The following is a 16763-nucleotide window of genomic DNA, read 5'->3' as shown; positions in this document are numbered from 1 at the left end:
ATGAAGTTTTGAAATTTATTATTTTTTCTTAATAGAATGCCCTACTATGCAGTGGCTAATGGTGGTAGGAATGGAGTTTATGACAATTGGTAAGAAGATAATGAGATAATTGAAATAACGCTATTTCTGAACAAAGTTCTAGATGAATGCTTTCTGTTATTAAAGGGAGGATTGTAAGGAGCAAGTTAACGGATATTCTAATAACAAGTATAAAAAATTTGATACACCCGACCAAGCTTGGAACTTTGTTGACCAACATTCCTCAAAAGGAAATAATGAGAAATTATTTGATAGCAACAAAGCTGTAGCTTGTCGAAATGACAATCAAGTTGCGATAAGGGACAATTATCAGAGGGAAACTAGCAGCTATCAACGTACTGATTATACGGTATGGAATAAAAAATATCTTGGAAAGTGCCAAAGACATATATGTACTTTAACATTGCATAAGATAGTTCAGTGATTACCACAGTATTTTATTTTAATAATACAATGCGATAAAATATATTTCTTATATTTTATATCTCAATTCTGGAATCATTTCAAATTTTCCAGCATTTTTAAATGCTATCTTCTTTAATTTTCCCTTTGTTTGATGATGATTTTTGTTGATTTGCAGGAAGGAAGAGACTCCGTCATCGTACGCGAACGTTCTTACAGGAGTGGTAAAGATGGAAGCGGATATTATGTTGAGAAATATACACGCACACTGGAAAAATAATGATGACGACGATGACGACGACAACGACAACGACGACGACGACGACGATGATGACGATGACGATGACGATGACGATGATGATTAACGACGACGCCGACGCTAACGACGCCGACGCTAACGACGACGACGATGACGACAACGACAACGACGACGACGACGACGACGATGACGATGACGATGACGACGATGATGATTAACGAGATGCCAGAGAAAAATCTCCATTTCTCCGTATACTGAAGAGTTTACTATATAAGTCAACAGCATGAACATGTTCTGAAAGAACTAAATAGTTTATAATAGTTTATAGAAAGAACTTAATAGTTCAAGTTGAGATCAGTTGGAATGTTATTTTTAGTTTTATATATTATCGATTACGTATAAGTCGCTGATTGATCATGCTTTTTTTTGTATGTCATTATTAATAAATACATGCTGTTTTACAGACTCTGAATCTCACATTATCTTTGATTTTTCACAAATGGTAATCTTTATACGAAGGATTTGTAAACAAAATCATCTCTGCTTTGAAAAATTGAGCTTTGTTTTTAAAACGTATTTGAAGGTGTTTGTCCTTCAACGAACGACGAGATTTGCTTATCCTTAGGTTACTTGGGGGCTAAATTTCTATTTTGATTTTTTTTTATCGGGGCGCGTATAATATGGATTCCAATCGGAATTAGTCATTTTGTGTATGCGTGCGTGCGCGCGCGCGCGTGTGTGTGTTTTTGTGTGCGCATCCATGTAACTTATATCGAGCAATATTCACAAATCCATCCCAACTGAAACAGTTCACTTAGGGCCGGTTGGTCCAACCTGTTAGTAAGCCAACTAATAGTTAAATCATATGTCTATCTTTGTCTAATGTAAAGGATAAACAAAGACATATATATATATATATATGTCTTTGTTTATCCTTTACATTATATATATATATATATGAATATGAGCAACCGAATGAGCAATCAGACATAAACTCAGACGCTTTTGATAACTGGTTACGACGAGATTCCAAATGGCGGCAAAGTCCTGAAGGAGGTGAAGATGTGAGTAGCACTAGTACGAGGAAGGATAGACTGGAATTGAGCGATAAGAGTCTGGATGTTAGCGTGACGAGTTCCAATGTTCATTTGGAGTTGCTCAATGACACTAGCATGCGCCAGGTGAGCTCCAATGCCAGTAGTCCGGTGATGACGGAAAAAAAGAAACACAAAGAGAAGGTAATTGTCTTTAACAGTGACATATAAAAGATTGTTAGTTGAACTAGAGAACGTATTCTTCTCAATTATCATGATTGATTTTGAATTGCTGATTTATTACTTATTTTTTACCGATTCCGAAGAGATGAGAAAGAGAAGAGGGAAAAGAAAAAGTCAGAAGACAAGGATAAGGATAAAGAGAGAACGGAGAAGACCGAGAAGAAGAATACGCTCGTCGCATCGAACGAAGGAAGATCGAGAGCGAGACGAGCTTGAGGAATTTTTGAACGACTCGGTCACGAGAATCAGCGTTGATGTGGCCTACGAAGCGATTTAGCATTTCGGAATTATTATCAATTATCAGTAACAATTTTTAAAAGCCACGCATCTTCCAAAAGAAGAAGTCTTCGCTCTCCAATGTAATATATGTTATGCTCTCGAAAGCGGAGAAATAAGATTTTTCGCGAAAGAGAAATGATGTACTTCGGATTGCGATCTATTAATCTGCGAAAGAATACATTCATTTTTCGCAAACTCGGCGAGACGTCCGTTCTGAGCCACTTTGACCTACATTTCAGTCGGGTTCGGCATTTCAGTCTGCCACGATAAAAAAAATTGTGATTTTATTAAGAATATGCTTCGGCGATCAAACCTGCACTTATTTATATTGCATTTTTTGAATGTTTGTCGATTTTTAACGAGTATTTGGAAAATCCATATGGCGACGAGTTTGTTGCGTGAATGGATATAATATTGCGAATATCTTTTATGGCCAGTCTACAATGAGTCGTTAGTCGTTAGTCAGATGTCGGAAGAAATAGTTATAAGCGTATTGTAAGCAATCGAAGACCTGTAATCGGTGATCGTAAGAGATGGCATTTGGCCAATCGCTTATGATTGCCGATTACAGACTTCCGATCGTCTTATGACACGTTTATGACTTTTTTCGACTCTCTTCCGACATCTGACTTAAGGTGCCAATTCATGGGACGCTGAAAAACAGCGTTGAGCGTCGTCACGTGACATCACTATGATGCCAGCGTCAAGAAAGAGAAGTTGGATTTTTCCAACTTCAAGCGTCAAAGCCAAAGCAACGCGAAGACGCCGAAATTTTGACGCTGTTTTCCTTTTCATGAATTTCAATTGACGCCGGCGTCAATTGTGGTCATGCAACCTTCTTGCCGCTGAAAATGAGCGTCGAGCGTCAGCATGAAAAGGCACCTTAACGACTAACCACTCATTGGTTGCGTTCGTCTTGACGCTTTCAGCGCTGAAAGCATATCGCTTTATCTTCGTTTGATGTTCGATGTGCAACAAAGATAGAATGATGCTTACAGCGCTGAAAGCGTCAAGACGAACCCAGCCATTGTAGACTGGCCATTATTCCGTACGTGATATCACGTGATATGACGACTGCGGCCAGTATTCATAGTCTGATCTTATTTCGAGACCGTCTTAAGGGTGCATTCGGGGAGACGCTATTAACGCTATAAACGCAAACGCTATGAACTTCGTTCGAAGAGCCAATAGCGCGACAGCGATAGCAAGCTGCCCGAACGCAGCTTAAGCGCCAATAGTATTTCGTGCCTCACCTCGAAAATAATAGCGAAAATAGCGCGAGTGATGACGTCACGCTGCCTTTACAGTGACGTCATCATCGTATATCACAGCGCCACAAAGCGTCTCCTCGAACAGTTTTGGACGATAATTGTGCTAATAGCGTGCTCCCCGAATGCACCCTAAGTAATGTTTTAAAGTGCTACGGCTCTGTGTGTTTAGTTTGATATCTTAAGATTGTACTTAAGATGGTGTTAAATATAAGAACCGACTATGAATACCGGTCTACGTGACATTATAATGGCATATTTACGAAATTATTTATTAAACTTCTATTTTCAATATTTGTGTTCACTCGCATTAAGATTTATATGTATATTTATCGTTGATATCATTTTTATAAATCTTCTCTTTAGTTTAACACGTGCTCTGTCCTTGTTGAATATAATTCTTTTAAAGTTATCCTATATAAGAATGTTATGTTATTGTTGTATTTTTTCATAACGATGTATAGCATTGTATGATCATTACAGCTTCATGTTAATAAAATGTATATAAAACAGATAAAATGTTTTGTTTATATTGTTTATAAAAGCATGCTTATATGTATGTACATTGTACACATACATAAATTTTATAAAATTATTTTTCGAAAAAATAAAGGAAAGGCATCAAGTCTATGCGAGAAACAATATTTAAAATTCAACAGTGAAAAAAATATTTTTTATAGCTGACTTTCTTTTTTCTTTTTTTTTCTCTACAGCATAATTATATCTGCAGCATATTTAATTTTAAATAGAAAATGCAACTGCAAAGAATAAATTTGAAGTGTCTCTCAACCTTCAAGTAATTTTTAATAGTTTATGTTGTGGTCAATTGTGATGTTTGGTTAAATGTTCTCTTTATCATTTTCTACACTTAAAACGAGATAGATATATATGCTACGGCATTGGTGTAAGAAAGAGCAAAGTGCTTAGGGTGTAACTGAAACGATTTATAACCTTTCGTGCTTTTGCTTAATGCAGATGAGCTGTGAATTTTGTGTCAAAACAGAGTTGCTGGAAATGGAAAAGGAACTGAAATCTTTGACTATTGCTTGGGTAAGCAATCTTTTAATATTTAATTTAAAGTTTTATAGAAATAAAATTTAAATGTCATATACTTATCTTTTTTTTTATCTAATTAATATGATATAGATATACTCTGTACTACTGTGAAAATACCAAACATTTAATTTTCTAGAATCATGTGAATGGACATGTAGGAATTCATGGTAACGAAATGGCAGACAAACTGGCAAGAGACGGCGCCTTACGATATAAAAGTCAAGTTTAAGAATGAAGATTAACAGTACAAAATATTTTCTATAAATTGCATTCTAGATTATCTAATTATTTTTGTTTACGTAAACTTTCCTATAGAAAATATTCTGTAATTAGACATTTATTATAAAATTTACTAAATCTGATATGTAATAAACCTTTTCTTTTATAATTCTAGTGAGTAAAGCAGATTATGTCAGTAAAAGATAAATTGTAAGATAGAAAAAATTGCTACAATTAAAAATTATTGACTACTTAAATTATATTATTTAATACAGAACGGTTGGTTCTCCTTAAGTAAGGATAAATATAATGAAAGATATACAAATTGTTAAATTAAAATTTACATTTATGTCAGATTTATAGAAAAATGTCTAAGTTATATATCTTTATATCTACATAAATTATATACATTTCGTCTACGTCAATACATTTTTCGTAACATAATTAAGAACATTAATTGCTAACGTCAGTCTGATAAAAACGTCAATTTGATAAACAACTATTGTTTCCTCGAAGATGAGCCAGAAGCGTGCCCATCCTCATTTATCGTCTGTCGTTTCACCGATTTTGATGATCTCGTCGAGATTCGTTTGAGAAGTGTATAAATATCCTCTGGAGACACTTGTAACGCCAGTAATTCCAACACAATGCTGTAAATGGAGAGAAAAAGATCGTATCATGTAGAATTGTAACAGAACATGCGTGGAGGTTATGTCACGCGGACAATACGCCACTTTCGTCATCGTCGAGAATGTGTCTCACCGGAAAACGCCGGGTACCGCGGAGATTCCCGTTATCTCGGCCAGTTCAATCAGTTCCTGTTGATGCGACTGCGAAAACGCCATTTTTTCGCGAAATTCGTCTGACTTTTGGATTTGCCGCGCGAAGCTGTTAGCGGATAAAAGCTTTCGAGATTCAGATCTGACAAAGTGATAACTGTCGCGATCTATTTGCGCTTGCAAACCCTTTCTCTTCCTCCTCTCTTTCCTTCCTCATTTTGACGAAGCCATAAGTATTTGTATCATTTAATAGAGCACATGAAGCACGCTTTGACTGCTTTGACTTTCTTTCTCTCTCCGATGATCTCTCAAAACGGAGAAGACACGAAAATATGCGCGATAAATGACGATTTGTCCGTCGTGCTTTCTATTGCTACACCCTACACCATAGTGCAGCAACAAAACAACAAAAGAACATACTTGAAATGTTTCTCAACATTCATTGGCAACACTGGTGACTGGCAGCGCGCCGAAAGGATGACGTAATACACTTCCGATTTGCCTATCTCTGTCCAATGAGATTTCTCGAACGGTCACGTGACCCGCGAATCACGGGAATCACGTATTGTACATACATACAGATCACAGGATTCAAATTTCCAAACAATTATTACGTATGTGTGTATCTCTATATAATATGTATATATATGCATAACAGATCGCCGCTCACTGCCGCTCACATAACGGAAAAAGACAAAGGACCTCGCCATTTTCGTACAACATCTTGATCTTGATCTTCTGTCGAACGGAAGGCTGACCTGAGATCGTTGGTCGTTTCTGTGGTGATTGCTGACATCGCAAATTGATCAAGTGAGTGGTTTAACGAACATTTGACGCTTTCCTTTGGCAAAAAGATAGGATGACGTGGAGATCGATCTCGGATAATCCTGCTCAATCCAGCTAGCGGGGCCTTTTGTTGCTTCGTTGCTTTGTGTCGTAAAATAAATCTCCATATGTGTAGTATGTGTACCTATATTATAATTAGGACTGCAATTTAAGAAATATCACGAAATTGTCAGTCAATATTAACCACTTGAAATTGTTGATTAACGCAATGATAGTTGAGACTTGAAAGGATTGATGTTGTTTACAAAAGAAAGGAAAAAAGACTTTTTCATGAACTATTCTTTTCTTTTTCCTTTATAATTATGTTTCTATTAATGCCACATTTTTAAGACCGTAATTATAGGTCTAATAAAATAAAGGAAGTATTCGATGAAGCAAGATATGTTCTTTTCTGATCATACTTATTGTTTACATTCGCAAGATGGAAAGGAAAAAAAAAAAAAAAGGAAAATGGAAAGAATGCAAAAAGCAATCATAATTAGCACTCTTTTTTTTTATGCTACTTCTTATTTTATTTTTTTGTAAATTTTAAGTTTATGTGTTAATGGCGTAACAATAAAATTAGTAGTAGTAGCAATAGACAATATAAAGAAATTAAGTATGAAGTTTTGAAATTTATTATTTTTTCTTAATAGAATGCCCTACTATGCAGTGGCCAATGGTCGTAGGAATGGAGTTTATGACAATTGGTAAGAAGATAATTCATGAGATAATTGAAATAACGCTATTTCTGAATACAGTTCTAGATGAATGCTTTCTGTTATTAAAGGGAGGATTGTAAGGAGCAAGTAAACGGATATTCTTATAACAATTATAAGAAATTCGATACACCCGACCAAGCTTGGGACTTTGTTGACCAACATTCTTCTAAAGGAAAAAATGAGAGATCATTTGATAGCAACAAAGCTATAGCTTGTCGAAATGACAATCAAGTTGCGATAAGGGGCAATTACCAAAGGGAAACTAGCGGCTATCAACGTACTGATTATACGGTATGGAATAAGAAATATCTTGGAAAGTGCCAAAGACATATATGTACTTTAACATTGCATAAGATAGTTCAGTGATTACCATAGTACATTATTTCAATAATACAATGCGATATAAAATATATTTCTTATATTTTATATCTCAATTCTAGTCATTTCAAATTTTTCAGCATTTTTAAATGCTATTTTCTTTAATTTTCCCTTTGTTTGATAATGATTTTTGTTGATTTGCAGAAAGGAAAAAACTCCGTCGTTGTACGCGAACGTTCTTACAGGAGTGGTAGAGATGGAAGCGGATATTATGTCGAGAAATATACACGCACCTACTGGAAAAATAATGATTCGTCATCCGATGATGATTAACGAGATGCCAGAGAAAAGTCTCCATTTCTCCATATACTGTCCATATAAGTCAACAGCATGCTGCATGATCATATTCTGAAAGAACTAAATAAGTTTATAATATTAGGGTGGCCAATAAGTCCGTGCGGTTTTTATAAGTATAAATATATACTTATAAAAACCGCACGGACTTATTGGTCAACCTAATAATTTATAGAAAGAACTAGTTTAAGTTGAGATCAGTTGGAATGTTATTCTTAGTTTTATATATTATCGATTACATATAAGTTACTAATTGATCATGCTTTTTTTTTAATATATGTCATTATTACTAAATAAATGCTATATTCTATGTACAACTAAGTTGTTTTACAGACTCGGAATCACACATGATCTTTGATTTTTCATACAAATGGTAATCTTTATAAAAAGGATTTGTAAACAAAATCATCTCTGCTTTGAAAAATTGAGCTTTGTTTTTAAAACGTATTTGAAGATTTTTGCCCTTCAACGAACGACGAGATTTGCTTATCTTTAGGTTGGGGGGGGCTAAATTCATATTTCGATTTTTTTCTATCGGGGCACGTATAATATGGATTCCAATCGGAATTGAGTCATTCCGTGTATGCGTGGCGCGCGCGCGCGCGCGCGTGTGTTGCGAGGCAACAAGATTCCGATAATTGAATCTGAATTCTTTACTTGCTAGCGCTCACTCAACAGTTGTGTTGCCTGAACGCGGCCATTGTTTCTCAACATTCATTGGCAGCACTGGCAGCGCGTCGAAGGATGACGTAATACACTTCCGATTTCCCTATCTCTGCCCAATGAGATTTCTCGAACGGCCACGTGACCCGCGAATCACGGGAATCACAGATCACAGGATTTAAATTTCCAAACAGTTATCACGTATGTGTGCATTTCTATATAATATGTATATATATGCATAACAGATCTCTCGAAGGTCATACTGTCTACTCTAAAAGAAGAAGAAGCATAACAGATCGCCACTGATATCGCCACTCACATAACGCCGTATTGTCCTATGAAAAGAGGCAGGAGCCAATTGAATTAAAGAAGAAGAAGAAGAAGAAGCCACTCACATAACGGAAAAAGACAAAGGGCTTCGCCATTTTCGTACAACGTCTTCTGTCGAACGGAAGGCTGATCGCTGATCTGAGATCGTTGGTCGTTTCTGTGGTGATTGCTGACATCGCAAATTGATCAAGTAAGGGCCAATTTCACCAACATCGGGTAACTGTAACCTTCGGTTAAACTCACTCGGTTTAACCGAAGGTTACAGTTAACCGACGTTGGTGAAACTGTCCCTAAAGTGCTTTAACGAACATTTGACGCTTTTCTTTGGCAAAAAGATAGGATGCCGTGGAAATCAATCTCGGATAATCCAGATAGCGAGGCCTTTTTTTGCTTCGTTGCTTTGTGTCGTAAAATAAATCTCTCCTTCATATGTATATGTACCTATAATGTTACAATTAGGACTGCAGTTTAAGAAATATCACGAAATTGTCAGCCAATATTAACCATTTGAAATTGTTGATTAACGCAATGATGGTTGAGACTTGATTAAGGATTGATGTTGATTACAAAAGAAAGGAAAAAAGACCTTTTTATGGACTATTCTTTTCTTTTTCCTTTATAATTATGTTTCTATTAATGCCACATTTTTAAGACCATAATTATAGGTGTAATAAAATAAAGAGAGTTTTTGGTGATGCAAAATCTGTTCTTTTCTAGTCATACTTATTGTTTACATTCGCAAGATGGAAAGGAAAAAAAAGGGAAATGGAAAGAATGCAAAAAGCGATCATAATTAGCACTCTTTTTTTCTTTGATGCTACTTTTTCTTTTATTTTTTTGTAAATTCTAAGTTTATATGTTAATGGCGTAACAATAAAATTAATAGTAGTAGCAATAGACAATATAAAGAAATTAAGTATGAAGTTTTGAAATTTATTATTTTTTCTTAATAGAATGCCCTACTACGCAGTGGCCAATGGTCGTAGGATTGGAGTTTATGACAATTGGTAAGAAGATAATGAGATAATTGAAATAACGCTATTTCTGAATAAAGTTCTAGATGAATGCTTTCTGTTATTAAAGGGAGGATTGTAAGGAGCAAGTTAACGGGTACTCTTATAACAATTATAGAAAATTTGATACACCCGACCAAGCTTGGGACTATGTTGACCAACATTCTTTAAAAGGAAAACATGAAAAATTATTTGATAGAAACAAAGCTGTAGCTTGTCGAAATGGCAATCAAGTTGCGATAAGGGGCAATTACCAGGGGGAAACTAGCCGCTATCGACGTACTGATTATACGGTATGGAATAAAAAATATCTTGGAAAATGCTAAAACATATATATACTTTAACATTGCATAAGATAGTTCAGTGATTACTACAGTATTTTATTTTAATAATACAATGCGATAAAATATATTTCTTATATTTTATATCTCAATTCTAGTCATTTCAAATTTTTTAGCATTTTTAAATGCTATCTATATCTTCTTTAATTTGTCTTTTGTTTGATGATGATTTTTGTTGATTTGCAGAAAGGACAAAACTCTGTCGTCGTACGCGAACGTTCTTACAGGAGTGGTAGAGATGGAAGCGGATATTATGTCGAGAAATATACACGCACCTACTGGAGAAATAATGATGACGAATCGTCATCAGACGGTGATAATGATGACGATGATTACGAATCGTCATCAGACGATTATTATTAACGAGATGCAAGAGAAAAATCTCCATTTCTCCGTATACTGAAGAGTTTACTATATAAGTTAACAGCATGAACATGTTCTGAAAGAACTAAGTAGTTTATAATAGTTTATAGAAAGAACTTAATAGTTTAAGTTGAGATCAGTTGGAATGTTATTTTTAGTTTTGTATATTATCGATTACATATAAGTCACTGATTGATCATGCTTTTTTTTTTAAATATATGTCATTAATAAATAAATGCTATATTCTATGTACAACTAGTTGTTTTACAGACTCGGAATCACACATGATCTTTGATTTGTCATACACATGGTAATCTTTATAAGAAGGATTTGTAAACATAATCATCTCTGCTTTGGAAAATTGAGCTTTGTTTTTAAAACCTATTTGAAAGTTTTTGTCTTTCAACGAACGACGAGACTTATCCTTAGGTTACTTGGGGGCTAGATAAATATTTTGATTTTTTTCTATCGGGACACATAAATATGGATTCCAATCGGATTTGATGAGTCATTTCGTGTATGCGTGGCGTGCGCGCGCGTGTGTGTGTATGCGAGGCGACAGGCTTTCGAAAATTGAATCTGAATCTTTTACTTGCTAGATTACTAGTATGACTACTCTAGCGTTAGGTTTTTATAACTATGTTTATATAAAAAGCATTTATCTAAAAAATTTATATATTTATAAAATACAATATTATATAAAAACAAACTATTTTTCTCTTACATTTCTTCTATTAAATAAATTTTTTCGATATTTGAAGTGAGAAATAAAATTCATTTTTTAGTATGAAGAAAGATGACTGCATTTGTAAAATGCGCCTTCAGAATAATACTGCTATAGGGATTTAAATTTCATGAAAATCTGTTTTCTCAATTCTCATCATGTAGCGATGTAGCGCCAGGCCGCCAGTGGCGCCAGTATCCAGTAATCGGTAACCCATGTTTACCGGTTGCAGTTGATTGTATTCTAACCTATACAGACATTTGTTTACTGTATAGACTTATTAGCTAAGATCATCCAGTTTATTTAATAACTCTCTCAAATTTATATCTGATCAGATAATTGTAATATTATTTCAATTAATACTTAACCATCATGTTTTATCACGTAAGTAAAACTTCTTCATACTGTTTTCAAACTACTTCATTCTGTCATGCTCTTTCATCATTTATTCAAATTCACAAGGAAACATAAAATTAATCGCTCTTTAACTTCTCGAATAAATACATAGATTTCGTTGGAGCATGAGATTTTGTTACATCCCCGGTACTTCGGTCCCCAATTACTCGACACTGTAAAGCAGAAGCTCTATACGGAGGTAGAAGGCACTTGCACAGGAAAGTGAGTATCATACTTTTATTTTGATATTACAAATTCCCAGATCTTTTACTTTATTCACATGCTTGTTCAGATATGGTTTCGTCGTCGCAGTCACGACGATTGACAACATAGGAGCTGGTATTATACAACCGGGACAAGGCTTTGTAGTATATCCAGTCAAATATAAAGCGATTGTATTCAGGCCATTCAAAGGTGAAGTGCTGGACGCGATCGTAACTCAAGTGAATAAGGTAGGAATAGATGCTTTTTTTTTTTCAAAAATGTAAAATGATCCGTTTGAATATTGATTCATTAAGTATTGAACAACGATGATGTTTCATGTTTTTTCACACTTGTAGGTTGGCATGTTCGCTGAAATAGGTCCGCTTTCGTGCTTTATATCTCATCACGTGAGTAATTGTAACGATTATGAAATTAATTAATTATTGAAATAAAATATTAATTAGTACAAGGTTAATTATTAAGTTACATACGATATATAAAATAATATATGAACCTAAATTCCTGTAGTCAATTCCAGAGGATATGCAGTTCTGTCCAAATGTGAATCCAGCCTGCTACAAATCGAAAGAAGAAGTAAGTTGTGTTGTAAAGCATCGCAACAGAAATTTTGTGATTGTAAATTTACAATAACAATTTTTTTTTCAGGACGTAGTTATCCAAGCGGATGACGAGATTAGATTGAAAATCGTGGGCACGAGAGTCGATGCTACGGGAATTGTTAGTATTAATTAAATTAATAATGAGAAAATTATTCTGTTTCACACTAATTTACATATTAAATTATTTTTCAGTTTGCTATTGGCACGTTAATGGATGACTACTTAGGTAACGGCATGTTTAACGTTATCGTTTGCACACACAATACATTTAAATGCAATATTTATAATTTATTCTTCCTTTTTCTAGGTCTTGTATGCAACTAGCGTGTCTGCAGTCTACTCGTCCAAAAAGATTTTATTAATTTATCTAAATAAGTTTTTATATTCTGGAATTTATATTCTGGAACGATACAAGTGTCTTGAAATACTTTTTACTTTTTTATAACATAAGATACTGATATAATCAATCCGACAAAAAGATATGAAAATATAGTAATAGTGTATAAAAGCCACATTTGGATGGAACAGAATCGTAACAATTTAAACACCCTACCTCTATAATTATGTTGGAATCACAATGGTAATAAACGGAAACGACTCATAGGAATTATAAATTGTGATAGATAATATTTCTGAAATAAAATTTAAGTACGAAATATGTATTTAATAAACATTACTTTAATCATGTTATCTTACGCGTTATAACAGTCCACAGAAGCGAAGCAAATAGATGCTATGATACACAGGGTGCTTCGTTAACTCTATTAAACAATCGTCTCATTTTCCAACATTTTTCAAATATACTGTAGTATAAGGCGATTTTTGGCGTGACTCTGGTATAAGCAACCAAAGGGCACCAAATTGCACCAGAACCAATAGCAACCACCGATAGCAACTTTGGTATATGTACCAAACGATCGCCAAAAATCGTCTATAATCATGTTTTCTTACAGAAATACTAACGCAAAATTATTCGGATATTGTCACTACTAACAATAAGACAATTAAAAAACCAGATGTAGGTAGTTTGTAATCATACAAAGATACTGTTTAGGTAATGTACATCTTTTTAATTCACATATCTCTTATTTACTACCAGTCATCATTTCACAATGATGCATTTGTAACGAAATGGATACGCCAGCAACATTCAAAACCATCGATTCGTGGAAAAAGCATTCCTCTTGGTTTATTCGTTGTGACGGATAAAATCGTGTAATTCTAGCATTCAGCAGTGGATTCACTTTAATTGATGCAATTTTAAGGCGGAGCTCAATTCAAAGAATCCTCGTTGTTACTGAATATGTTTGTAAGGCTTGTGAATAGCGCTAATTTCGGTGCCATGCGTAGGTCTTCCTTTTTCGTGGCTGTATCCTGATCGGGCATCATCTTGTCCGCAATATGCTTATAAACTTTCCCATCAGCATTAACGTAAAAAGTAGAAAAGCCGTCGTACCATCTGAAATCGTCATATATAATTGTCTTGTTATTATAATCAATTTTATAATAAATATTGTATCCTCTCCGATAACAAGCAAAATTAATTTGAAGAAATCTAAATTATTTTATCTTTTTCTGGGTAGAATAAAAAACTGAACCAAAAGCGAAGTTCTTTCCAAATAATAAACAACTTTAATTAATTGTAATTAATGTCTATAAGGACAATTTTATATTACTGTTAAAAGGAATGTTTGTAGCACTGATTACACTTACACTTCCTGGTCAGCGCTTATGGCATCATGTATTTTCCAAACTTTATACTTCCAAAACATAGAAAATACCTTCCAGCCTGTGACACCTCGTATACGCCAACGAACCTGCACGGTACTGTTTTCAGGATGCATTGTGATCTTCATGATGTCAAACTTGACGTGTGCAAACTTTATATGTCCAACGCACCTTAACAGTATCAATTGTTTCGCATAATTCGTAAGTCCCCTGCAATATTTTTTTAAGCACGTACATCATGAGAAAATAAAAATACTTAATGCTAAAAACTCTCATTTGCTTTGGATACTTAATAAAATTAATTTACCTCGTCGTTACTCCCCTAATATTATTGATAAAAATTATATCATCGGTATATATCGAAAAATTCTGAGGTTTCACAAACAGCTTTGGTAACTGCAAGCAACGTTTCAATCAGAAAAAAAATTATCTAGCACAAGAGGTGCTTCTTGTGCTAGACAATTATGCCTCAAGAGTGTCTCAGAATTATTGTACTTTGTTTCTGAAACCGCGAAATTGTTCGAAGAATCCAAGTTAACAGAAGTGCAATAATTCTGGTATCTCCTATAAATCACATGACATACATCTTGACTAAGACAATCGACTATGGATTGCAATTGTTCCTGCGATGGTTTACCCTCGTTTTCTCGCGGTGACGACTGTTGCGGGCTCGTCTTTAGAGTGCTCGTATCATCGGAGGTAAATACGATACTTTTGTTAATATTTGTTTCTTGACTACTGTGTAAGCTTTCTAAACAAATCCTATCATTATCTAGAAATGATTTATCTTTATAATTTCCTACAACACTTTGTGCCTGAAATATTTCAACGTTGTCCGATGCGATTCCTATGGGAGCTACGTGTTTCCTGCTTTTCAAGAAGGCAACGCTGAGCCTCTGTGTCTTGTGCGGTTTGCGTGGGTTCTGGACCCAATACGTCATTGCGCTCTTGCTCTCGTCGTCAGCGTGTCGTTTGCGTGGCTTTTCATTCCATTGATTGTGAACGTCGAGATAAGCCAGGGATAAATTTGGAGGCAATGTACATCCCACAAAAGGTACCGATTTGCCTGCGGTATTTGCTCTTACGGACAATGCTCTCTGTGTACCCAAGAACTGAAAATTGAGACAGATAGTAAGAGAGACAGTAAAAGTTATAGAGCCTTAGTAAAAGTGTACAGCTAAGATATAAAACTATAAGAAGATACAAGAAAGAAGAACATATAAATTATTCCTATTAGTCATAAACGTAAAATAGCAGTTACAAGATTTATTTGGAATTCGTGCTATGATCATTTTTATTTTTAAACTTAGAATATAGCTCAAGTTGATTCGTAGCTCAGTCATTTGTCCATCATCTTAAATTTACGAGTCGTTGCTCCTCGTATTTTTGCTAAAGAAAAATTCGCCCCCGAATAGTTTTGTAATTGGAAGGAAGAATATTTACGCAATTACTTCCGGAACATCCCGTCAACAAACAATCCGGCGTTTTGGTTTTTGCATCAACGTGACGCGTGACGTCATCCGAGCAACTTTTGATCGTCACGATGTAACCGGGAGTCGGAGGCTCTCCGGTTTCGCGCGGCGTTACCGCGAAATTTACGACGGAAGTTCGCGTTTCGGCGCATTTTCAGCGAGTTTAACATTCACTTACGAGTGACTACGGACAAGGATTATCACGCGATTATGTAAGCGTTTGGAGGTTAGGACAGTCGGCCGCCGCGCCGGCGGGCACCTTCCGCACGCCGCGAGGGACCCGCCGAGCGGAATCGGCCGTCGCGTGCGACGCACCTGCTTCAGGAAGGCGGACGACTCGACGTTCTTCTGCAGCTGCAGCTGAAGACGGTCGAGCTTCGACAGCGGTTTTCGGCCGCCGCCGCCGCTGACGAGCGACGACAGCCGTCCGGGCAGTGTGCGAAAACACTGAGACATGTTGCGCGAGCGTGCGCGACGACGACTGGTCGTTTAGATCGACGACATCCTTCGCGACGGCCCGCAAAAACACACGGTGCCCTACTACGCGGCCTGCGCGCGTGCTTTTTGCTTTACAACGCAACGCGGTCCGTCGTCTATTTTCTCCGGTTCCGTGTTCCGGGTTCCGGCCCGAACACGTTCTTGCGCTTGCGCTCTTCGCGAGATAGCGCTTGGCAAAGGTAGCGTCAAAATACATAATTTTTTAAAAATGGCTAGAAATCATGCTCGAAACTCGTGAGATTACGGTATTTTTTTATCTTAACTGTGTTTCCCGCGCTTCATTTTCTTGCCTGTTAATTACATATATAATCAATATTTTATTTTATTCAATATATATATATTTCTATTATTTATATATATATATATTTCTATTTGTTTTTCTTAGTCCTATATTTCTTATAAGAAATATATTTTAGATATATTATACATATATATACATAAAATAAATATAAATGACATTAAGATTTTACATATAAATGTTTATGATAATAAAATAATTTCTGTAATAAAAGCGGCGGTAAATAAATCGTGTCCCGCGCTAAATTCACGCGATTTATCTAATATTTCGAATATTTATCTAATAAAAAAATGTCTCTTAAAATCTTGTAACGTAA

The 16763-nt window shown here is 35.3% G+C and overlaps 6 protein-coding genes across 9 annotated transcripts; 4 read left to right on the top strand and 2 right to left on the bottom strand.

Annotated features, from left to right (window-relative positions):
- The first annotated feature begins 20 nt into the window (after positions 1-20).
- On the top strand, positions 21-795 carry LOC112457105 (ribonuclease H-like). The gene is made up of 3 exons (XM_025019994.1): positions 21-89; positions 166-388; positions 620-795. The coding sequence occupies exons 1-3, from the start codon at positions 37-39 to the stop codon at positions 719-721; spliced, it is 378 nt and encodes a 125-aa protein (XP_024875762.1). The 5' UTR covers positions 21-36; the 3' UTR covers positions 722-795.
- A 2846-nt stretch (positions 796-3641) lies between these two features.
- LOC112457107 (ribonuclease H1-like) lies at positions 3642-4884 on the top strand. Of its 2 annotated transcripts, XM_025019997.1 has the most exons (3): positions 3642-3660; positions 4500-4574; positions 4717-4884. In XM_025019997.1, the coding sequence occupies exons 2-3, from the start codon at positions 4500-4502 to the stop codon at positions 4807-4809; spliced, it is 168 nt and encodes a 55-aa protein (XP_024875765.1). In that variant the 5' UTR covers positions 3642-3660; the 3' UTR covers positions 4810-4884. The 2 variants fall into 2 exon arrangements, with proteins under 2 accessions (XP_024875765.1, XP_024875764.1); XM_025019996.1 differs by lacking the exon at positions 3642-3660 and having other exon boundaries at positions 4353-4574.
- Positions 4885-5155: 271 nt separating this feature from the next.
- Positions 5156-6051, bottom strand: LOC112457106. Its single transcript, XM_025019995.1, has 2 exons — positions 5562-6051; positions 5156-5449 (listed from the first exon to the last, which is right to left on the bottom strand). The coding sequence occupies exons 1-2, from the start codon at positions 5642-5644 to the stop codon at positions 5299-5301; spliced, it is 234 nt and encodes a 77-aa protein (XP_024875763.1). The 5' UTR covers positions 5645-6051; the 3' UTR covers positions 5156-5298.
- Positions 6052-6176: 125 nt separating this feature from the next.
- LOC112457102 (ribonuclease H-like) lies at positions 6177-10747 on the top strand. 3 transcript variants are annotated; one of them, XM_025019990.1, is made up of 5 exons: positions 6181-6372; positions 8956-8980; positions 9744-9797; positions 9874-10096; positions 10331-10745. In XM_025019990.1, the coding sequence occupies exons 3-5, from the start codon at positions 9745-9747 to the stop codon at positions 10505-10507; spliced, it is 453 nt and encodes a 150-aa protein (XP_024875758.1). In that variant the 5' UTR covers positions 6181-6372; positions 8956-8980; position 9744; the 3' UTR covers positions 10508-10745. The 3 variants fall into 3 exon arrangements, with proteins under 3 accessions (XP_024875759.1, XP_024875758.1, XP_024875761.1); XM_025019991.1 differs by lacking the exon at positions 8956-8980 and having other exon boundaries at positions 6177-6388; positions 10331-10747; XM_025019993.1 differs by lacking the exons at positions 8956-8980; positions 9744-9797; positions 9874-10096; positions 10331-10745 and adding exons at positions 7060-7113; positions 7194-7416; positions 7648-8103 and having other exon boundaries at positions 6181-6388.
- A 681-nt stretch (positions 10748-11428) lies between these two features.
- Positions 11429-13109, top strand: LOC112457099 (DNA-directed RNA polymerase II subunit RPB7). Its single transcript, XM_025019987.1, has 8 exons — positions 11429-11615; positions 11740-11849; positions 11920-12079; positions 12188-12238; positions 12360-12425; positions 12498-12569; positions 12644-12677; positions 12759-13109. Exons 1-8 carry the CDS (start codon positions 11604-11606, stop codon positions 12773-12775), a joined length of 522 nt encoding a protein of 173 aa, XP_024875755.1. The 5' UTR covers positions 11429-11603; the 3' UTR covers positions 12776-13109.
- A 2-nt stretch (positions 13110-13111) lies between these two features.
- LOC112457098 lies at positions 13112-16255 on the bottom strand. The gene is made up of 5 exons (XM_025019986.1): positions 15967-16255; positions 14764-15291; positions 14487-14575; positions 14165-14389; positions 13112-13910 (listed from the first exon to the last, which is right to left on the bottom strand). The coding sequence occupies exons 1-5, from the start codon at positions 16105-16107 to the stop codon at positions 13724-13726; spliced, it is 1170 nt and encodes a 389-aa protein (XP_024875754.1). The 5' UTR covers positions 16108-16255; the 3' UTR covers positions 13112-13723.
- Positions 16256-16763: the final 508 nt, after the last annotated feature.

This window comes from Temnothorax curvispinosus, unplaced genomic scaffold, assembly GCF_003070985.1.
Source record: "Temnothorax curvispinosus isolate PA1 unplaced genomic scaffold, ASM307098v1 QBEX01007504.1, whole genome shotgun sequence".
NCBI lineage: Eukaryota > Metazoa > Arthropoda > Insecta > Hymenoptera > Formicidae > Temnothorax > Temnothorax curvispinosus.
This window is presented reverse-complemented; position numbering and strand designations above follow the sequence as displayed.